Genomic DNA, 23638 nt, shown 5'->3' with positions numbered 1-23638 from the left:
CTTCTTTCGTTTTGCGGGCCTACTGGAAGAGATTTCGACATGAAATAAGTAGTGCCCTTGTACTCTGTATCCTTATTGTCGTGTTTTTTCTAACAGCTGTGTGTACAAAATATATTAAATAAATAAAATTTGAGTTCCTATTTAAAAAAGAAAAAAACACGATGGAAAATTATTATTTTGTACGGCTACACTCACGTCGCGTAGTTAATTATTGCAAGTACTCTTGTATGAAAAGGGTTGCCAGATGCGCGGAATATCCGGAACAATTCCGGAAATTTTATAATCAATATTAAATAGTAGTGTGGTGTAGTAGGCAACAGCTTAATAATCAGAAAACGCTGCTGAGACCATTCTCTGGTGAATCACATTTTTCGACACCCACGAGAATAGATAGGAGGACTTAATACTTAATAATTATTTTTTACTGGTGGTAGGACCTCTTGTGAGTCCGCGCGGGTAGGTACCACCACCCTGCTTTTTTCTGCCGTGAAACAGTTATGCGTTTCGGTTTGAAGGGTGTGGTAGCCGTTGTAACTATACTTGATACCTTAGAACTTATATCTCAAGGTGGGTGACGCAAATGCGTTGTAGATGTCTATGGGCTTCAGTAACCACTTAACACCAGGTGGGCTGTGAGCTCGTCCACTCATATACGCAATAAAAAATAATAATAATAATATTGGAAACATCACAACTAACCCTGTAAGAAATGGCATTGAATCTATAGTGAACACTTAATTTATTACGAGTAAATGAAACCAAAGCATTCGAATAAAAGTTATAATATATCACTCCGTACATTGTACTCAGACTATACATGGATTGTCGATGTGTATCCTTCCATCCACGTCCGCGAAAACTGGAGACTGATGTCTCACGTACTTCATCAGCAGGTCATAGTCGACGCCCACGACTGTAACGTTCCTACGGTTGTTTGAAATCATCTGGGAACACACAGGGAAATTGAATGGTTAGCTAAGCGTAAATACTGCTCGTTTGGTAAGCAATGGTCATAGAAAGTTCAACGAACCCGCGCGTTCGTGGGGCCGTTGACCTCGCGCTTCAGTTCGTTATTAATTTGAGAACATTGCGGGTATTCGTTAAACATTTATATGTCGGAGACTGTCAATAGTTTGGTAGCTAAATGAAGTCGGAAACGGTCATTAGTTTGGTAGCTAATGCTATAGATTATATAGATATAGATGCTATAGATATGGAATGTTGTCTTTGACGATCAGTACTGCCCCTATTGCAGTGGGTCCACGGAACTCTGTTCGTGACAGATAGTACTGCCCTATGTGACCGTTATCATTCACGATTGTAATTTAATTAGTTCAGTCTCCATTTTTATAGTTCATTTCAATTAGTGGGTCACGATCGGTGATTATTGAATAGTAATAAATTCCTGATGTCTGAGTCTTAATCTGACATATATTTTAATGTCAAAATGTATGTTAAAATTCACGGTAGGCAACGGTTTGACTCTGCCCCTGGCATTGCTGAAGTCTATGAGCGACGGTAGCCACTCGCCATCAGGTGGGCCGTGTGCTCGTCTGCCTGCACGAATAAATAAATAAATAAAAACTTTTATTTTATCGCAATATGTTTTCTCAACAGCAACACTACAACTGGTGTTCGACGAATATCGATTAAATGAAGGTACAAGAACAAATAGCATATTGTAAATTTCGTTTTAAACCTATTCAGTAAAAAAAAAGTATTTCGTTACGTGATTTTACTAATAACAAAGAGAAGTTGAAGTTTGAAGTCGTCGTGGCCTAAGGGATAGGACGTCCGGTGCATTCGTGTTGAGCGATGCACCCGGTGTTCGAATCTCAGGCGGGTACCAATTTTTATAATGAAATACGTACTCAACAAATGTTCACGATTGACTTCCACGGTGAAGGAATAGCATCGTGTAATAATAATGAAACCCGCAAAATTATAATTTGCGTAATTATTGGTCGTGGACCACTTGTGAGTCCACCGCCCTGCCTATTTCTGCCGTGAAGCAGTAATGCGTTTCGGTTAGAAGGGTGGGGCAGCCGTTGTAACTTAGAACTTATATCTCAAGGTGTGTGGCGCATTTACGCTGTAGATGTCTATGGGCTCCAGTAACCACTTAACACCAGGTGGGCTGTGAGCTCGTCCAACCATCTAAGCAATAAAAAAAAAAAAAAGAGAATTGCAGTTATCACGTTCAAACTGATTCCCAATACCAAATTTTATAAATGGAAACTTTTATGAGCTTCTAAAATTTAAGAGCCGCATAAGGAAGCGTTGGTATTATTTATGACTAAGTTAAGCATCTTGGCCGGGTAATGCAAAGTTTGTTGGTCAATTTGTTGAAACTTAAGGGAATGTCAAAGTTGTCATTTACGCTTTGTGAAATCGTTTATTTAGTAAACCATTCTAGTAGCTGAGTGACTTTAAAAATATAATCATTATTTAATTGCTTGTATATTATTTAATTTACAAAAATGTTATTTGCATAGCTTAGCTAGATATCTGCATAATTTCGTTTAATGATTATTCTTAATTATCAATTCTATATTAATTTAATAAATGTGAATGTGTGTTTGTTTGTTTTTTTGTATTTGTTTGTCATTGCTGTCATGTCGAAACGAAGCTATGGATTGACAGTTTTTTTATGAGGCCAGAACAGTAAATTAGGCAACTTTTTATCTCGAAAAAGCATTTTTTTATTATTATTATTATTATTGCTTTTGTTTTATTCCGAGATTGTAGTTATTGTTTTAATTTAATTCTGGTAAATATATGAAATGTTAATGTTAATGAATATATATGCAAAATCTGAAGTAAATGAAATAAATTAAAAAAAAAAACCTACCGCGGGTAACAACTAGTATATATGGGCGCAAACGCCACTGTTGGCAATAATTAACATAATAATATATAGTTTAGTTTATTATATGTTAATATTTATTTATTATTAGCAACAAAACTGTTATTCTACCATATTTAATAATTAGCAGACACTGTTTTGATGTGAAAATGTTCAGAATATGTTTAATGTTTATATTATTGTTTAAAAACACAAATGACTGTATAAATGATTAAATATGAATAAAGCATAAATATTAATAATAATTTATATTATAATTAACAGTACTAATAATTTAATTAAGTATTGTAATTGTTATGCAATGATGTTGTTGGCGCCATCTATTATTAGGCTGGATAATAACAATGTTAGTTAATATTGCTTAAAAGTAATTCATGTACAGTAAATTAAATGTGAGTCATGTAAAATCACTAAAATATGTATTTTGAATATTAAGCTATGTTTTGTGAATTGTTTCGCAGTAATTACATTTGTTTGTATAAAAGAAGTTGTAGTTGCTATAACCATCACAAAATGGCTAATTGTGTAAGTGGCTTTTTGTTGTAAACAAGTAATGTTAAAGTTTTATAGAATTGTATTGTATTTTCATTGTAAAAGAACTTATGTGTGTAAATCCTGGCTTAACGCCGACATCAGAAGTGGGATCACAGCCCCAAAATTTATCGTAAGCCTCCGAATGAAGTAACCCACTGTTGAACAAGTGATGGGTCTCTCAACCTGTATTAAAAAGGCGAAAAGTGATGATAGCTGCAAATGCTGTACCCTTGTGGTGGCATTATAACTTTTATTTGCCGCCGTTCAACTCCGATGAGGGCGTGACATCAAGACCGATACGGAAATGTGGACGAAACTATCATGAAGCTAATTGTTTCATCGCATGAACATCCAGTTCAAAAGAGCAAGCAAGACATAAGCCGATATTTGGTCTTTGTATTGAACCGTATTGGAGCAAGTGAGGGACGAACTGATCCATGCATTCAGTAAGGATGTGGATATTTAAAATGAGTTCTAGACCGTGGATGTTTTGGAAAAGCTACTGACGCTGAGATGGTAAAAATACTGATTTCAGGTATTTATCTTAAATTTATTCGATCCAAGTTATTGAGAAATACGCTGTGGTATGTATTTCGCTTCCTAAATAATATCGATTCTAAAAACGTTCCGAAAGCGTCAAATATAAATATAATGTTAATAATCTAAACATAACTCAGTTTTATCACAATCACATAATGATTCCTTCAGTTTTCGTGGCACTTTTAGTAACACTAAGGTTTTAAATGTGGCTACTGCGTCACTTGCGTCATTTCGAGAAAACTTGTTACCGCCGTCAAGATGACAAACGTATCACCACAAATAAGACTTAAATCATTGCAGATCTAGTTTAGTAAGCTAAACAACTTCATGTAAAGTTGTTTAGTAAGCTAAACAACTTCATGTAAAGTTTTTGCATAAGGGCATTAAGCATAAGGGGTCAACTGATTTCAAAACAAAGCATTGTGACTTTTAATGGAGAAAAATACTAGAACTATTATAGAATTTCATATGGTAATCATAATCATATGGTAATACTGACAGTCTTGCTGACATCCTAATAGGTTTTAATCTTTTAAAAATAACTTCTCAGTGTTGCACTCTTTGAAGAGAACTTATCTATTTTTATAAGTTTCTATCTAGTGAACGCTCAACTTTGGAGTCATTATTCAATCATCATGTAACTTTTGCAAATCATGTCTCATAAATGGTGATCAGGCAGATAAAAATGGATTTGAAATAATTAATTTGGATAGGAAAGTACAACGCTGTACATACTGTATGTCTCCAGTTTATTGTGAGGAGTTCAAGCATATTACAATAAAAATAAAAATAAACTTGTAATAAAATGCCATAATAAGAGACAGCTCATCCTTGTTCAGTATTACTTTTCCTTTCATAATTATTTATTTTTGGATGAGTGATTAACTCTCTGCACCCTAGGTTTCTAGTGGGGATGCCACTTTATTATTAGTCAAGAAAAAGGATTGCACATATATTTATATATTGATTTCTGCTTTAAAAATCTTAGTTACATTTTTGGAACCCTGTCACTTTTATAAAAATCACCAAGGTAAAAGATAATACAGGAGTTTCAAAAACTTGGGAACAGTATGAAATTCAGTACCACATTATTGCAAAGAGAGAGAGCATGGTCAACAGGCATGCTGAACTATTGATGGGTCATAAATGTCACATGTTTATAAAATATAATTTAATAAGCTCTAACAGGCAGCTTTAAGAATTACAGTTGATTAAAAGCTACAGCACAAAAATAAAACAAAAATGCAGAGGCATTAGGAGGATGTGTTCCCTACCTGCCATTAAAATAAAGCAAATTGGAAATGGTCCGCTGAATGATGAATTAGGGGAAGTTGAATCAGCTGGTGAGAAATGGATGGACGAGCGGTCTCTACCATCGAATGTGTTTTGATAAAGGTAAAGGTAAAGGTTTGGTAATGGTAAAGGTTTGATACAGGTAAATCTATCCTCTTAATGTCAGAGGATTCTGATAACTGAAAAATTGACCGTATGGGCAGAGAGATTTGTTCTGCTGTAAAATGATTGATAATTTGTTAAAGTGGCTACTTTTATTTTCCTATCCAATTATCCTTCCTAAAACGCTGGCGGGCCACCATGCGAATCCTTAATCCTGGTCTTGTTGGCTAGATCCCGTATGGGTGATGCCTTATGAGTTGGCTAGATCTCGTATGGGTGATGCCTTGAGAGTTGGCTAGATCCCGTATGGGTGATGCCTTATGAGTTGGCTAGATCCCGAATGGGTGATGCCTTATGAGTTGGCTAGATCCCGCATGGGTGATGCCTTTATGAGTTGGCTAGATCCCGAATGGGTGATGCCTTATGAGTTGGCTAGATCCCGAATGGGTGATGCCTTATGAGTTGGCTAGATCCCGAATGGGTGATGCCTTGTGGGTTGGCTAGATCCCGAGAGGGTGATGCCTTGTGGGTTGGCTAGATCCCAAGTGGGTGATGCCTTGTGAGTTGGCTAGATCCCGAATGGGTGATGCCGAGTGTGTTGGCTAGATCCCGTAAGGGTGATGCCTGGTAAGTTGGCTAGATCCCGTAAGGGTGATGGCTTGCGAGTTAACTAGACCCGTATGGGTGATGCTTTGTGTGTTTGGTAAATCCCGTTGGGTAATCTTCTTGTGTGTTAGCTAGATCTCGTAAGGGTGAATGGTGCTTTGTGTGTTGGGTAGATCCCAGTAGGGGATATGCCTTGTTTACTGTTATGTGAAATGCTAAAACAGCGCAAGGGACGCGCTGGAATCAGTATGGCCGTATGGGCGCAAACGCCACTGTTGGCAATAATTAACATAATAATATATAGTTTAGTTTATTATATGTTAATATTTATTTATTATTAGCAACAAAACTGTTATTCTACCATATTTAATAATTAGCAGACACTGTTTTGATGTGAAAATGTTCAGAATATGTTTAATGTTTATATTATTGTTTAAAAACACAAATGACTGTATAAATGATTAAATATGAATAAAGCATAAATATTAATAATAATTTATATTATAATTAACAGTACTAATAATTTAATTAAGTATTGTAATTGTTATGCAATGATGTTGTTGGCGCCATCTATTATTAGGCTGGATAATAACAATGTTAGTTAATATTGCTTAAAAGTAATTCATGTACAGTAAATTAAATGTGAGTCATGTAAAATCACTAAAATATGTATTTTGAATATTAAGCTATGTTTTGTGAATTGTTTCGCAGTAATTACATTTGTTTGTATAAAAGAAGTTGTAGTTGCTATAACCATCACAAAATGGCTAATTGTGTAAGTGGCTTTTTGTTGTAAACAAGTAATGTTAAAGTTTTATAGAATTGTATTGTATTTTCATTGTAAAAGAACTTATGTGTGTAAATCCTGGCTTAACGCCGACATATATTATGATATTATTGTTGATTTTTCAGAATGCGTTTCGATTCACTAAAATAATGATTCAATGAAACTACGATCTGTGTTATGTGTGCATATTATCTAATGTTAAATTCCACTAGAGACGACAGGTACCGCGACTGTTGTCCTCATAAAATAAATTCAATTTTTTTATTATTACTACGTATAGTTTACTTTATTTAAATATATTTTCCATAAATTACTCACATAAAATCCGCCTCCACCGTTACCAATGAAATCCGGCGTGACAACCCTATAATAGCGATCTGGTATCAGCGGTTCGTATACCGGAACGCTGCATTCAATGCATCGAATTGTCACACTGATCAACCGGCTGCCTACAGGTCGAGAGCCATCGAAAACCGGTCGAATCCCTAGAATAACCGGGAACTCAGTTATAAGGCGGATCAAATCAAGGCGATTGTTTTTATCAGACGTTATGTTGCGTACTGATTGATTGCTAACGAACTGGTGGTAGGACGTCTTATGAGTCCACACGGGTAGGTACCACGACCCTGTCTGTTTCTGCCGTGAAGCAGTAAGGCGTTTCGATTTGAAGGGTAGTGCAGCCGTTGTACTGTACTGAGACCTTAGCACTCACATCTCAAGGTAGGTGGCGGCATTTACGTTGTAGATGTCTATGGACTCCGGTAAACACTTAACATCAGGTGTGCCGTGAGCTCGTCCATCCACCTATGCAATAAATAAACAAAAGAACTCTGTGACGAAGTTAACTCAGGCAGGCTTGAAATTTATACACCCCTATAAAAAAAACTTGATATAATACGATAAAAGTACCAACTAAAACGAACTGATCCCGAGATAGAAATAGTTATAAATTCCAACATAAATTCAGTTTCCCATTCGTAAGTTTAACATAAATATTTGTCGCAATACCAAGCAGTAATCAGTGATTTCCTATTTGCACCCGCAATGGATAAAGAAGGTGAGCTATTCATTAGAACCGCAATACATTACGTGTCATTAAAAAATTAAAATAAAAACCGACCGATCTTTGCTTTGAATATCGTATCAAAAGTGACCACATTAATTTATGGTGTTTGTTTTAAAAGTAATGAATGCGACAAAGATTTTTTTTACTTGTCGTAATGCCGATCAAACACTATCACAAATAAAATACACATTAAATAATTATTATGAATAAATAAAAATACATCTATATAAACAGGAATTACATGTAAATAATATAAGGTTTTGATATAAATATCATTATGTTACTAATAAAAGTGCTTATAAATAATAATATATATAAATTGTAGGTAACGAAATTATGCAGATATTTCACTAAAAGAAGTAATATCTAACTTGATCTTTTAACAATTAACAAACAATTTCAAACCACAAACAACCAAACTATTATAGTACCTAGATAACTACCTCATGAATTCTAGATTGCTGCTAAAAGTTTGCCAAAAACAGAATCATAATACATCACGTCATCATACACCCTACAAATTTGGGACCATTGACGTTTCACTGGACTAAATCGACGTCAACATAACCAATGGGAAGTTATATTAAATTAGTCCCGTACTGCACTTATAAAACCACGAAGCCACTTAAAGCCTTATATCATGTTATTTATTAAATAACCAACCGCTTGCGACCAATTGCTATTCCAATTGCTATTAAAAACTTCTGCTCAGCTACGACTGCTACCGTTGAATCATCATCATCATCAGCCTATAATAGTCCATGCACAGCTACGAATGCTACCGTTGAATCATCATCATCATCATCATCATCATCAGCCTCTAAAAGTCCGCTGGACAAGGGGCCTCTCCAATTGCTCGCCACTGAGCACGGTCCTCGGCTTCTCTCATCCAGCTCCTGCCAGCCACCCGGTTCAAATCATCACTCCACCGAGCGTGAAGGTGTCCTGCACTATTGAATATTAACTACTAACCGATTGCGTTACTTTGAATATTGTCGAAGGCGACGGACATTGGTTAATTGACGTCTTCAGCTCTAACACAAGGAGTAGGCTTAAGAACCCCGGTAACCGTACTCGTCGAACTCGACAAAGAGGTCGACTTGCAACCTAACCCATGCATCAGGCCTCCTTCGGAAGCGCTTGGGTAGTTGTTAGCAAATCCCACCCCTCCTGAAACTGGAAAGGCCTCCGGGCCACCAGTAGTCTTTCAGTCATAAAAAAAACATTGGTTAACGCGATACATCATCGACCAAACATCACTCACAGAGAATCCATCGCCACCGGTTCCAATGAAACTCTGAGAGACAACTCTGTAATACTTGTCAAGCCCCAGCGGCTCGTATCTGGGGACGTCGCAGGCGATGCACCTGACGGCCACGTTCAGAACGCGTTCGTTAACCGGCCTCGACCCGTCGAATGTCAGCAACAGTCCTGTTTAAAAGTGGAATATCCGACTCGTAGTCCTTGATTGCTATTTTGTCAATGAAAAATGTGTTTTCGTGGATATGCCGATTGAGACATATCCATGAAATTCCATTTTTGGATTGGAATGGAATTGGATTGGAAATAAATAAAACTACAAAGCCGATATTAATAATGGACATCCATGATATGTGAGTACGAAGATTATCTATTATTATTAAGACTAATTAATTATTATGACATTGTCGCTTCAAATCGCAACTTAATGAATTTACTAGAAAAAGTGATTTTAAACGTTCGGATTCAACTTTTAGGTGTGAAAATTGTAAAATGGTATTACTTCTCTCAACATATTCCTATCAACAACACAATATCACCCAATGCAGCCTCTAATGCAAATCTTAATATCAAGAGGTACAGTTTCAAAGAAAAAAAGATAAATTAATCATCTATGGATACTCTAGGCCATTGAGAAAGACAACAAAGTTAAGATTAAGACCCAAACTATTTTAAAACAGACAAACACATATTGTTATAATGATAAATGATAAACATAAATTTGATAGACATAAATAGATGTATATTTTAAAAATATTTATAAATTTAAATGGATAAAAGCATGATCTGTAATATTTTTTTTATATATAACCAAACGGAACAAAATACGTTTAAAAATGAACTACCATTTCATTTTATTTAAAACGCCTCTCATTAAAATGATTATGAAAAGAATAGAATTAATTAATTGTAGCTCCATCATTAAGCGTGCGATCAAAACGAACAGTAAACCGTTTTATCTTCATGGACTGTTAAAATCCGAAAGCAATTAACGAAATTAAAATACTTTTATAACATATTATAAAATGCAATTTACCAACAGTACGCTTAATACAACATTTTCCATACAAAATTCCGTAATTATAAATGAAATTTGGATCTAAAAATGCTATGGGAAATACCAAGCTTATTTATACATTGGGGAGCTTGCGAGTCAATTTGACTTTGATTGATTTAGGAGCAAAAAAATTTTAAGTTCCCTTTCGTATATAAAAGAGTTTAACCTAAATCTTCCACTATGGCCAATATGGGCCGTATGGGTCATTTAGTAAAATAAGTTATAGTGAAATATAGTGAAAACACACTTAATACTAATTCTCTCAATCACTTACTCATAGAAGTTTGAAATCTTAATCACACAGCATTAGTCTAATTTACTTACCAGAGACTTGCAACATTCTCGCACCAGCATAGGGATCATTAGCGACAGAAAACTCAAGCATTTCCATAATGTGGTCTCCTCTTAAATCGAAAACCTCAACGCTATTTTCGAACGGTGTCGATGAGATCACAGATTCGAACGTTATTTCTGAAATTAGAGATATTTGTTCATTAAACATTTCACATCGCGAACCGCGAAAAGGTAAGGGTTTTTTTTGTATTATCGGTGCCGGAGATTTAAATAACAGAAACAAGGACACTCAAATGGTAATAGTACAATGCCAATTACCATTAAAAATGGCAAGTTAAAAATAAATACTGTTACCGAATCCAGGCAACCCCCGACCGAGAGCCAGCGCTAAAACTATAAAAACGATCCCTCGCTGCGCCTTTGCCTCTTTTTTGTGAGTGGCGTTCGCGTGTGCGGTTCTTGTTGAAACATGTTTGGGACTTGTGTAATTTTAACAGTTTTCGTCAATAGTAAATTGAAATCATTTTGTTAGAAGTTTTGTTAATTCAGTGAAACATAATTAGGCCAGTTCTGTGTTATTTATTTCTTTTTGTTAACTACCTCACTTCTGGTCGATAATATCAGAATTGGGATAAAACCACGTGCTTTTGAAAAGTGACGGGACGTCGATGTAGAAAATACAGGCGCGATCATTCTCATCGACGCTGTCATGACCGCTCGAATTCTCGATTTAGGAGTTTGTTGCAATTATTATCGTCGCGATCGTGCTGTGTGTAGGAAGAGCAAGACACTTACACCGCAGGATGTCTCCTGGCATAATTCCGTGGAACCGTTCTTTGGAATATAATTATACTCGTGAGATCGTGAGATTAATGACCACTTTATCTGTACCGTCTACTCGCACTCTTGTACCGAACGCCACGCGCAGTTATTTTTCCCACCAGCAGCAACGGTTTCCGTCGAAGGGGGTGACGCATGTGCACCTGAGTACCCTGGAACAGCGTCATGCAAATCGGCGGGTGTGTGTAGCAGTGCTGGTCAGCAGATGGACGGCGTGACGAACAGGATTATTGGAGCATTGCAGGTGCTATCTAAACTTTGACAATGGAGGCGCCTTCTGTCTGATTTGTTCACAGACGCAGGGCGTTGTCGCCGACGTGTGAGGTCAGTAGCAAGTCGGGGTCGTGCTCCAGCAGGAGAGCGCAGAGCCGTGCAGACTGCACGTGTTGCTCGCGTGCCGCTACCTGCGCGCGCTCACCTGCTTTAGACGTGCATACGGCGCGCACTGCTCGCGTGCCGCTGGGTGCGCGCGCTCATCTACTTCTGGCGCGCACTGCTCGCGTGCCGCTGGGTGCGCGCGCTCATCTACTTCTGGCGCGCACTGCTCGCGTACCGCTGGCTGCGCGCACTGCTCACGTGCCGCTGACTGCGCGCGCTCATCTACTTCTGGCGCGCATACTGCGCGCACTGCTCGCGTACCGCTGGCTGCGCGCGCTCATCTACTTCTGGCGCGCATACTGCGTGCACTGCTCGCGTACCGCTGGCTGCGCGCACTGCTCGCGTGCCGCTGGCTGCGCGCGCTCATCTACTTCTGGCGCGCATACTGCGCGCACTGCTCGCGTACCGCTGGCTGCGCGCACTGCTCGCGTGCCGCTACCTGCGCGCGCTCGCCTGCTTCAGACGTGCATACTGCACGTGTTGCTCGCGTGCCGCTGCATGCGCGCGCTCACCTACTTCTGACGTGCATACTGCACGTGTTGCTCGCATGCCGCCGACTGCACCGTGCTGTACGACTGGCAGTGACGCAGAGGGCGATGTCGCTTAGTCTGCGGCCTGCTGCTGCGGACTACCCAACGGATTATCTATCAGGAAGGTCGAGCGGGACGTCCGCCACACGTGGTGCAGCCTCGCATCGTGGGAGCAGACTGGAGCTGGGACGGCTGCCCTGCTTCCACATCATCCTTACGAGTGGACCCCGGTGACATGCAGCCTTTTCTTCGAAATTAATATGTGAAGGTCGAGGTGGGCACTTCGGTGCTTTACTTCCCATTTTTGAGGTTGAGGTGGGCACGACAGTGCTTTACTTCCCATTTTTGAGGTTGAGGTGGGCACGACGGTGCTTTACTTCCCGTTTATTTTTTGAGCAGTATGGTTAGATGCGGATTCGGCCGGATTTTGCGTCCCTACTGTTTAGCTGTGTTGTGTCTGTAATGTTCAGTATCTGTATCGGTGAATATTGCAGACAACAGCGCGCTACTGTTTTAGACGTTTCCTGTACGGGCTAACTCAGTAAAGGAATCGTGCAGGTGTTTCAAATTGCGCAGTTTGGGACAGTTGTGCGATATCCATTCTTCTCACTTCAAATGTTTATTTTTGGCTCGTCCTCGCTGCAGATGTAAGAGTGCACGCTTGCGTCTGTAGTAGGGATTCTAAATTTTAGAAAGTTTTAGAGCATTAAGGTCTGGGTGTAATTTTTTTTTGTTACGTTACAGAGGGTGACCTTGTTGATGCAAGCTCTGACGTAGCTGGAAGAGATATGCTTCTGCTGAGAGATGAAGCGGTCGAGGACGCCTCGCCATCAGGAACGGCCGTGTTACCGAATCCAGGCAACCCCCGACCGAGAGCCAGCGCTAAAACTATAAAAACGATCCCTCGCTGCGCCTTTGCCTCTTTTTTGTGAGTGGCGTTCGCGTGTGCGGTTCTTGTTGAAACATGTTTGGGACTTGTGTAATTTTAACAGTTTTCGTCAATAGTAAATTGAAATCATTTTGTTAGAAGTTTTGTTAATTCAGTGAAACATAATTAGGCCAGTTCTGTGTTATTTATTTCTTTTTGTTAACTACCTCACTTCTGGTCGATAATAATACATATATTTCTCAGTTAGAATGGGTAGCTGCTGGGATCAGATCGATGCCTCCAATGAACACTACTCTAACTCAAAATTTTGAAATTTTCGTTTTTCACGCCAATCGCTTCACTATTTCAAAAGTATTACAAATTATTATTGATGGGGTTCGAAGCAAGAGTAAATCAGCTAGTTACACAAAAAAAAAACCATAAATATATCTGCAATAATAAAGATTTTATCAATTTTTTTCGTTTAAGCGCTCCTCCTGTAAATCTACGAATTTGGTGTTAGCGTAGTATTTATTGGAGGCATCGAGATGGACGCTATAAAAGATTGCTCGTTGATCAGTGTACGCTAATATCATAACTAACTTCCAGGTTCGATGTCCACTCTGATACCGCCTTGGTTGATAACGCAAAAATGAGCATGATGCCAATTGTTACCCTGAGCTCTGTCCATGACCTGAAACATGACTTATATTAATCATCGCAATCTTTACATTAATCGCAAGATGAAAGGAACTTCATAAAATCTTTACTGATATTTTTTAATAGATGTCACTCTTCCATCATTGACTTCAATCGGGCTTCCCATTGTAAAGCTCATGTCAAATCCCTATGCAGCACGCTAAGTAGATTTTACGCAGACCCCGCATAATGTGGGATAAGTTCGAAGAAGAAGATTCTTCCATCAAGTGGTACATGAATTTTGAGGTACTTGATTATTGATTACCTAAATTTTTGTAGACCGGAGGTTGGCCAATGCATAATATTTTTTTTTTATTAGCACCAGACTATGATATCGTACCTATTTATATAGCCTCAAACGCGTGGTGTTTTTTTAATTTTTTTATTGCTTAGATGTGTGGACGAGCTCACAGCCCACCTGGTGTTAAGTAGTTACTGGAGCCCATAGACATCTGAACCGTCGAATGACTACTTGAACGGTCGAAGGTCACTTGAACGGTCGTTTGTTCTGTTGTTGTCTTTTATGAGAACGGTCAATTCGTTCTTTTCGTCTTTTTGTCCGTCTTTTTCGAAGTCAAAAAATGTACTGCCGTGCCGCCGGTCACGTACGCCCTCGTTCCATTTATTTTCGAATTATTTTCAAATCTCTGTTTTAGTCTGTCTATGTCTAGTTATTATAGGTCTTATGTCATGTCAAAGAGGTTGCACGCCACGACAACATCTATAACGTAAATGCGCCACCCATCTTGAGATATAAGTTCGAAGGTCTCAAGTATAGTTACAACGGCTGCCGCGCCCTTCAAACCGAAACGCATTACTGCTTCACGGCAGAAATAGGCAGGGTCCCGTGCGAACTCAGAAGAGGTCCTACCAACAGTAATATTTAAATTTTCTTTACCTTTTTTTTATTGGCTATGTTTTACACAAAAAAAAAAACAATTTATCTCTTTATAGGCAGGGTGGTGGTACCTACCCGTGCAGACTCACAAGTGTTCCTACCGCCAGCAAAAGATTACATAGGCGCCGTACTCACTTCGTGCATGAAAGCATCGCAGATAAGACTGCCAAGATTACATTCACCGCAAGCACACCTTGAAGACAAGTGCACGAGCGATGAACCTACTTCCACTGAAGCTTGTTCTTCGATCAATGGTTGGTATACTTTAATTTTTTCTAAAACATCGGGCGCTGTGGATAGAATACTGCTACGTTAAATCATCTATACGTACATATAAATAAAATTGGAGTGTCTGTTTGTAATATTGAAATAACCGCTTTTTACTACATGCATATGAATATAACGGTACATACACCGAAATAACATTTTTTACAATTTTTGTCTGTCTGTCTGTCTGTTTGTTTGTTCCGGCTAATCTCTGGAACGGCTGGACCGATTTTGATGAAACTTTCACTGATAGGTAGCTAATGATATAAGGAGTAACTTCGCCTCGCAGCGTCACCCGCGGTAAGACAATAACCGCGGGTAACATCGCGGGACTCAGCTATCAATAATAACATTTTGTATTTCCGAAACGAAGCGAGGCCGGGTCGTTAATATAAAATAAACAGTAAAAGCTCGTCCCAGATACTAAAATGCATTAAATTGAGAAGTTTGTTTCATCATCAGCCATCAGACATCCACTGCTGGGCCTGCTCTTTCCCAAGGTCCGCCAGTGATCGGTCTGGCACTGCCCACATCCACTCGTTTGACTTATATTTTAATATCGTATCTTATAAGTATGTATGCAATACGATGATATTTTAAGATAGCATGGACTGAGGCTTAGACTTAGATTTCATAAGCTTAAATTTTTTGAATTTCGTCTCGACCACTCCATTTGTTTTTTTTTTCATGAATCACACTATAAATTCCATATTAAAATTTCAGAACCGATATCGGTGAAACGGAAAAAAAAACGAAAAGGCATCTTAACAAAAAAATATGAAATACCGTACCCTTTTAAAAAAAATCCTATCAAATGATTCCCCAAGTCACTTCATATACAGCTGCACTCCATTATACTCCCGAATTGACTATCTCATGACAAAATCGCATTAATTTCCCTTAGAACATCGTATAATTTAGCGAAAGGTCAAATACCTTGTTCGATTTCATTCCCAATGTAATGAGGATGACCCTCCCAATCAAGTAGATTGCCTGAGTCATCGAAAAACAGTTTGATCTCGCCAAGATACTGTGTGTGCGCGGCAGCCTGGACGATCAATACCTAAAGAAATGTGGAATGAAAAAGTATTAAAATTGACAAACATCTTCAGAATAACACCGGACTACTTACGTTTTTGGAGGCAAATATTTAGCAATAGTAACGTTGGATTTTACAATATGCCAAGTTGATACTAATAGCCCTGACTGTGGTGTAACGTTTTCATCTATTGAATCTACTGATATTTACTACTTCAAAATGCAAAATGTAGTTTGTTTGTAGCGTTTTCCCGTTTTAAATACTGTATCGATCACGTTAAAGTACAGAAAATGACATAGGGTACCTTTATCCGGAAAAATGGAATTTATCTCTATAACTATAATTTTACACATTAACAAGAAACATCTTAGGGATCATTTTCTCTCTCACATTAGATGCTATTTGATATATGCCACTCCACTAAATGTAATTTTTTTTTTTATTGCTTAGATGATTGGACGAGCTCACAGCCCACCTGGTGTTAAATGGTTACTGGAGCCCATAGACATCTACAACGTAAATGCTGCCACCCACCTTCAGATATAAGTTCTGAGGTCTCAGTATAGTTACAACGGCTGCCCCACCCTTCAAGCCGAAACGCATTACCGCTTCACGGTAGAAATAGGCAGGGTGGTGGTACCTGCCCGTGCGGACTCAGAAGAGGTCCCACCAACAGTAATATTTAAATTTTCTGTACATTTTGTTATTGGCTCTGTTTTACACAAAAAAAAACAATCTGTCTCTTTGGTTTTCTATGGGATTTTATTTAGTATTTCCGTCCACCTATAGAAAAAAACCTCATCGAGAAGGAGGGTACTAAATACTTTAGATTACAATTACCGGTCCGCCGTCAGTATCCACTACGACCGGATAGGGACCACGAGGGACAAACCCGCTGTTCTCTGGAGGCTCACCATTAAAGAGCAGGGTGTGACTATGACCTCCTACAACGATGTCGATGTGAGGACCACCATTAGCCGCTATTTCTCTGAAAAATTATTGTTACCTTTAATTGTAGGGTGCTCAAAAGCTCAGTGAATTCGAATTGTATACCCACCATAGATTTTACATTATCTCGGTTTATACACAATGTTACCTTATTATATGGCATCTAAAATAATAGTTGACGATGGCTACTGGTAAAAGGCTTTTAAAAGCTAAAACGATGAACAACATTTACGTGCACCATTAAGAATCATGATTCTTTTGAGTTTGATCGTTGATTTAGTATTAATTACCTCTGATCGCTCAGTGAGGTGCTGCGTCGATATTAGTATGAGGTAGAGGGACCCAGATCTTCGAATATTTAAATACAAAAAAAATTCTTTGTTCATTGAAAATTGACCAAGCAACCAATTTGCCAAACTTATTTTTCAGGTGAGAAAAATGTATAAGCTCTTGATTGCCATTAATTCCATTGATTAATATTTTCCCCCTCTGTACACACTCTGCGCGATCTCGTGGTGTTAAGTGCTTTTATAATACATGGCTGCCCTACCTTTCTTACAACGCCTGCCCCATCTTTCTTACAACAACTGCCCCACCCTTCACATATCATGCATTTCTATTTTCTTACCTATCAATATCAAGACCGCAATGTGATAGTACTATAATGATGTCGATTCCTTGTTGGTGTAGTTTCTCCGCTTCTGCTTTGACTGTTTCAACTTCATCGGTGAATTGTAGTTTTCCAGTAGATGCCAGTTGCTGAAATTTATGATTATGTTAATAAGGTATATTCCTAATATGATTAGAATAATTAGTTAGTTTGTATAGCTTTTTTCGTTTCTTTTGGAGTAAATCGGCAGTCGAGATCTTGGCCTATATGTTATTGAGTGTTTACTGGAGCTCAGGAGGCATTAACAGGTGGATGCTGCTTCTCACCTTAAAAAACGATGATGAAATATCAATTTTATTATATATTAACTATGCTAATCTTCAAATGCGCGTAATTGCTTTACGATAAAAGTGGCCGAAATAGTAATATGTACTACGCATTAAAAAAACTTATAAATTCAGTTGTTAAGATAGTAATAAAAGTCCTAATTGCTCTCTGTGTAGTAGTTTATCTACAGATTTTTCTGAGGACACTGAATTGGTTATCGCATCTACTATAATTGGCATGGCAACAAAAAAAAACAAAAATTGCAAAGCTAAAGTACTTATTTTTCCAGTAAGCTATACTTCAACATTTAATTTCGAGGTTATCAATATTTACCGCCTTGTTGTATCCGGAAATGTGCCCATATGAACTAAAAATTTACCTGAGGTAACCAATAACTAGTAAAACATAACTCACGTCGGTAATGGCAATAATAACACCGATTATACCAATCTTCCGGCCTCCTCTTTCTACGATAATACTTGGTTTGTACAGCCCTTGGATAGTTGGTTCATCGTCATCAATAATATTAGCAGTGACTACAGGAGAATCCAAGTGCTCAAGATAAGGTACTACGCCTTCAATACCATTGTCGAACTCGTGGTTTCCTAAGACCTAGAAAACAACAAGGTCCCAAATTCTTCGACTTTTTAATTTAGATTTGGATGACACAAGTGAATGGTGAACAAAACAAAAGGTAAGCGAAGTTAAAAAGAAACACATGTAGTGGGTAAGAAAAACGTTAATGGAAGCGAAATATTACGGAAATTTAAAAGAAGTAAAAGAGTATAAAGAAAAAAAAAACTCTGCTCACATATTTTAAATATATATAAACATATCCGCATATTTTCATTGCTACTAACAAGGTGTTCGTCCTTCATTATTTATCGTAATTTAGAACATTCTTATCTGAATTGAGATAATAATACTTATATATCATATATGAATTACATTAATATAATTGTTTAGATAATCTTCTATAATTTCGTGTATTTATAAAACGTGACGTCATAAGAGTAGTTCTATCTGTAATTATCTGTCGCTTTGTGGTTACCAAAGGGAATAAATTCGTTTTTGTACAGTTATTGAAGTTATACTTCTTTAGGCGCGTTATGAAAAATTGATGAGAGTGAAATTTTACGTTGCGCGCTCACCGTGATACAAAATTAACAGAAATGAAGTTGCCCACTAAATCGCTCATTACAGTACGACCGACGTAACTTGGCGAGTCTGAATATAGCCGCAGGTGAACTTTCCGAACCGTACCGAGAATTACCGAATTTAAACGATGTCAAGAAAAGGGATGTCCAATATGCGTGTTTGAGGATGTTGTTTAATCGATTTTTTTTCAAATTGATTAAAATTTAAATAAAAAAAATTAAAAAATTAATAAAAATAAAGTATAACTTCTTACGCGCGTACATAAGTACACGCACCCTTTTTTTTCGTTGATTGTGTGATAAATGGTATAAGTATCTAGTAGATATCTATATCTATACTAATATTATAAAGAGGAAAGATTTGTTTGTTTGTTTGTTTCGAATAGGCTCCGAAACTACTGGACGGATTTGAAAAATTCTTTTTCCATTAGAAGCCGACATTGTCCCTGATGAACATAGGCTACTTTTTTTATTTTTTTTTTTATTTTTTTTTTGGTTTCATGTGTGTTTTAATGTTTCCGAAGTGAAGCGAGGGCGGGTCGCTAGTAAATGATATTTATGTTTAAATTCACTAAATATCTTTATCTTTAGGGTAATTAGACTCTCTTCCATCTACTACCACCACTTCACCATCTACCATCCATCATTCGCCATCGCGCTTCTTTGAAGTACATATTATAGCTTCTTTCAATACCCAAACGCACTGCTAATTCTAGTTCCGTGAACACTTGTCTAGGTCATTTGTGTGTGTGGTAGATTATGTCTTTAAAGTCACTGTCTGGCACATAAGGACATTCTGATTTGAAGGACAATGTCTTTATAATCATTATCTGGACGTTATGATATGAAGAATGGTGTCCAAAATTGGATATTGGCACTTGTGTTGTGTTGACTATTGACTCTACTGGCTGTAGAATACGAGTTACCCTATTAAAGGGCTGATCAAATAATTGTTCGACATTTAGTCCCTTGAGATTTTTGAGATGCCAAAGTTAATTCTGACTACCTGGAATCACTGTGTTTATTCAGGCTTTTGAATGTACTTTCCTTTCGGTATTTACTGAGCTCAATGATGTACATATGTTTCTTCGAGATGATAAAATAATCATTTGCGATAAGCAGTGATTTAGCTATTTTCTGGACATTGCCGGTCTCCATAATCTCTGGCAATCAACATAAGATGGCCTTTAGCTTTATCAGCTTTCGCTGTTAAATTCTACACAGATCTACTTCTTGCCAAAAAAATGAATAACAAATAATAATCTATCTTGAATATTCGTATCCTACCTACTAAAATTGTCATTAAAAAGAAAAAAAATAGCTCCAAGAAACTTACATGAGCATCATGTTTGAGCATGTTCATGAACTCTTGAGTGACATTCCATCTAAAGATATTGTACCATATGGTACCCTGGAAGCTATCTCCTGCATTTAGTAGCAAGGAGTCTGGTTCAGCTGCTTGTCTCTCCCTTACTTTAGTAGCAAGTCTGGCAAATCCTCCGATACATGGTGCATTGGTCGGATTACAAAGTGTGCCCGCTGGGCTGGTTTCTACGAATCTTAAGGTAAAACAAATTTAAGGTAAAAATTTATGAATAATCTATCTATCTATCTATATTGTATATAAAAATGAATTGCTGTTCGTTAGTCTCGCTAAAACTCGAGAATGGCTGGATCGATTTGGCTAATTTTGGTCTTAAATTATTTGTGGAAATCCAGAGAAGGTTTAAAAGGTAGATAAATATGAAAATTCTCGGAATTAAATAAAAATAGCAATTTTTTTTTTCCTTTGATGTGTCCCCCGTCGGACGGATTCCTTTTGTTTGTTTTAAGTTTATTTTATTCAAACGTTTAGGTCTTTTATTTATCGATTGAGGCAATACGAAGTCTGCCGAGTCAGCTAGTAATAAATAAGTAAATAGTTTTTTTTTATTGCTTTGATGAGCGAGCTGACAGCACACCTTGTATTGAGTTACTGGAGCCCGTGGTCATTAACAACGTAAATGCCGCCACCCACTTTGAAGCATAAGTTCTAAGTCTCAGTTTTAACAAACGCGACAGTGAAAAACTACAAGTCTAAGAAAAAAAGAAAAAAAAGAATGAATGTTGAAAGAATGTCGTCGGGTAATCTTGATCACACACCCGTACTACGCACATTTCACGCCAAATTCACGCGGGTAACAATCAAGATAAATCGTTATAAACATTCGTTGTCGTATCTTCATATCTGTATTGCGTCTGATACAAGATGGACTATCAAAGATAGCTCGAAGGTCGCGAATTAACAATATTTGAAATAATATATTTGTTCCGGATCAAATATCTTTCTTTTTTTATTGCTTAAGATGGGTGGACGAGCTCGCAGCCCACCTGATTGTTGAGTGGTTACTAGAGCCCATAGATATCTACGACGTAAATGCGCCACCCACCTTGAGATGTAAGTTCTAAGGTCTCAAGTTTAGTTCAACGGCTGCCCCACCTTTCAAACCGAAACGGATTACTGCTTCATGGCAGAAATAGGCAGGGTGGTACCTACCCGTGCGGACTCACAAGAGATCCTACCACGGTGCTCCAAGCTAACTAATCTCAGGGTCTTTCAAATATTATGTTTGAAATCAATGAAAAATTTTAAGTTAGTTAAAACTGTAGTAATATTTTATATTAGATATTTTTTAAGCCAAGGATCTTGGTCATTTCATTATTATATTTTATTTTATTTGGAAGACAAACAGTGAACTTAAACTATATGAAATCAGCTAACCTTACAACTAAACACCATTTAAATGTCACCGCATTTAAATAACTTCAAACGAGTGTGGCGTCGCATCGCCTAGAATTAATTATTTAATGCAAAAATAATGCCTAAATGCAAAAATAATAAAAAATAAATGCCTAAATTATTTAAGTAGGTACTTTTTAATTTTTTTTTTTGGGTCAGAAGCAGAGTCTACATCACACCTGAGTGCCATGTTATCCGCATGGACATTAATAGTGTTAACGTCATAGCTGCTATCTATGCCTTTTTTAGGTTTTGATACTACTTACCAAATTCTGTTCAGTAGTAATAAATCTCTCGAATTTTCCTAATAAACACTCCCTTACAACTACTTCAACATTATTTCTATCGTATTTGTTTTTCGCTGTACGTTCCTGGAAGAGGATCTTCCCCGGTAACCGTACTCGTCGAACTCGACAAAGAGTGCGCCGTGCAACCTAACCCATGAATCAGCTCGCTGAGTTTCTCGCCGGATCTTCTCAGCGGGTCGCGATTCCGATCCGGTAGTAGATTCATTCGTGAAGCAGCTACTCTTGAGCTGTTAAGTCTCCTTCGGAGGCGCTCAGTTAGCTGTTAGCAAATCCCACCCCTCCTGGCTGAGCCTTTGCTCGCCCACTTGTCCTGGTGAAACTGGAAAGGCCTCCGGGCCACCAGTAATCCTTCAATCATAAAAAAAAAAAGGATCTTCCCAATTCCTACTTATCTTAAGTTCTATTACCAGTGCGAGCTGGGAACTGAACACGTGTTTTGGTATAAGGGCGCTATAATCGTTATCCGAACACAAACGAGTATTCGTCTCATCGTATCAAGCCATTAATTCGCTTTTTTCATGGGCAAACGAACTCACGGCCCTCCGGGTGCTAAATGGCTATCCGAATTTATAGACATCCCAATTAAAGTATCGTCACTGACCTTGAGACAACGCTAAAGTCTCAACTGTAGTTTTGATGAATAAAAATGGTACCCATCCTTGTTATGCCCTAAATAGGATAATAAAAAACGGGGTAATTCAATAAACAGAAGTTTCTAATTGCGACCTTATGAAATTATTTTTAGATTTAAATTTACACGCACATAAACTATCTCTGTATAATAAATATATATATTTTTTGTACACGTGGGTTTCCTGGACCATATATCCGATATTGACGAACCTACAGTTATCCTTGGTATTCTAGACTATTAGATAGTCACAAAATATAATAGCAAAGCGTCTACTCCTGGTTTATTACTTTAGTTCAGTTACATACAAAATTCAAGAAGACTTAAATCAGGCACTCACCTCGCATGAAAATCATTATAATGCAGGATATTCAAGGCATATCTATTATCATGAGCACTCACGACCACAAGCAATGTCAAAACACAATACCAATTCATTTTCCGATTAAAATCTGATTAATTAAATTCAAATTGGGCACATGTTAACATTCGATAAGACATAAAAGATAAAATGGGATTATGTGAACATTATATTCGTTTGATAATGTAAAATGATAAATGATACAACGTGTCTTGTATGCTCAAACACCCGCAGTTTTCTGATAGGACACTTCGGAATGTTTATATCTCGACTTCAGTCCTGTAACTGACATGTTTTTAGCGATGACTTATTTTCTAGGTCTGAAGTTTGGTAGTCTGGTTATATCACAGTCCGTTGACATCAAAACCGGATTGATCTTGACTTCTGAGGATAAAGTCTATTCTTCAAACCACGACTTCTTCGCAGTAAATAATGTTATAGGTAAATAGTTTTTTTTTTGCTTAGATACCTGGCCGATCTCACAGCCCATCTGGTGTTAGGTAGTTGCTGGAGCCCATAGACATCTACAACGTAAATGCCGCCACCCACCTTAAAATTTTTGTTTTAAGATCTCAGTATAGTTACAACGGTTG

At 37.7% G+C, this 23638-nt stretch overlaps 1 protein-coding gene and 1 long non-coding RNA gene across 3 annotated transcripts; one reads left to right on the top strand and one right to left on the bottom strand.

Annotated features, from left to right (window-relative positions):
* Positions 1 to 789: 789 nt before the first annotated feature.
* LOC114239320 (apyrase-like) lies at positions 790 to 23310 on the bottom strand. 2 transcript variants are annotated; one of them, XM_089728742.1, is made up of 11 exons: positions 23025 to 23310; positions 20303 to 20525; positions 18224 to 18421; positions 17501 to 17631; positions 16765 to 16912; positions 15822 to 15948; positions 14754 to 14908; positions 13625 to 13715; positions 10436 to 10582; positions 9059 to 9225; positions 790 to 944 (listed from the first exon to the last, which is right to left on the bottom strand). In XM_089728742.1, the coding sequence occupies exons 1-11, from the start codon at positions 23120 to 23122 to the stop codon at positions 807 to 809; spliced, it is 1623 nt and encodes a 540-aa protein (XP_089584868.1). In that variant the 5' UTR covers positions 23123 to 23310; the 3' UTR covers positions 790 to 806. The 2 variants fall into 2 exon arrangements, with proteins under 2 accessions (XP_089584868.1, XP_089584869.1); XM_089728743.1 differs by lacking the exon at positions 9059 to 9225 and adding an exon at positions 7047 to 7213.
* LOC149502668 (uncharacterized) lies at positions 13631 to 14988 on the top strand. Its single transcript, XR_016323334.1, has 2 exons — positions 13631 to 13966; positions 14675 to 14988. It is a non-coding gene; the product is annotated as an uncharacterized LOC149502668 (long non-coding RNA).
* Positions 23311 to 23638: the final 328 nt, after the last annotated feature.

This window comes from Bombyx mandarina, chromosome 07, assembly GCF_030267445.1.
Source record: "Bombyx mandarina strain Sakado chromosome 07, ASM3026744v2".
In the NCBI taxonomy this organism is placed as follows: Eukaryota; Metazoa; Arthropoda; class Insecta; order Lepidoptera; family Bombycidae; genus Bombyx; species Bombyx mandarina.
This window is presented reverse-complemented; position numbering and strand designations above follow the sequence as displayed.

Bases quoted from the DNA above. Each gene is read 5' to 3' on its own strand.
- LOC114239320 (XM_089728742.1), bottom strand. From the start codon at position 23,122: ATGAATTGGTATTGTGTTTTGACATTGCTTGTGGTCGTGAGTGCTCAT. The intron at 16,913-17,500 runs GTAAGAAAATAG...ATAATTTTTCAG, and splicing joins TGCGGTCTTGATATTGATAG to AGAAATAGCGGCTAATGGTG. The intron at 945-9,058 runs GTGAGTGATGTT...GTGTGTTCCCAG, and splicing joins CCGGTGGCGATGGATTCTCT to ATGATTTCAAACAACCGTAG.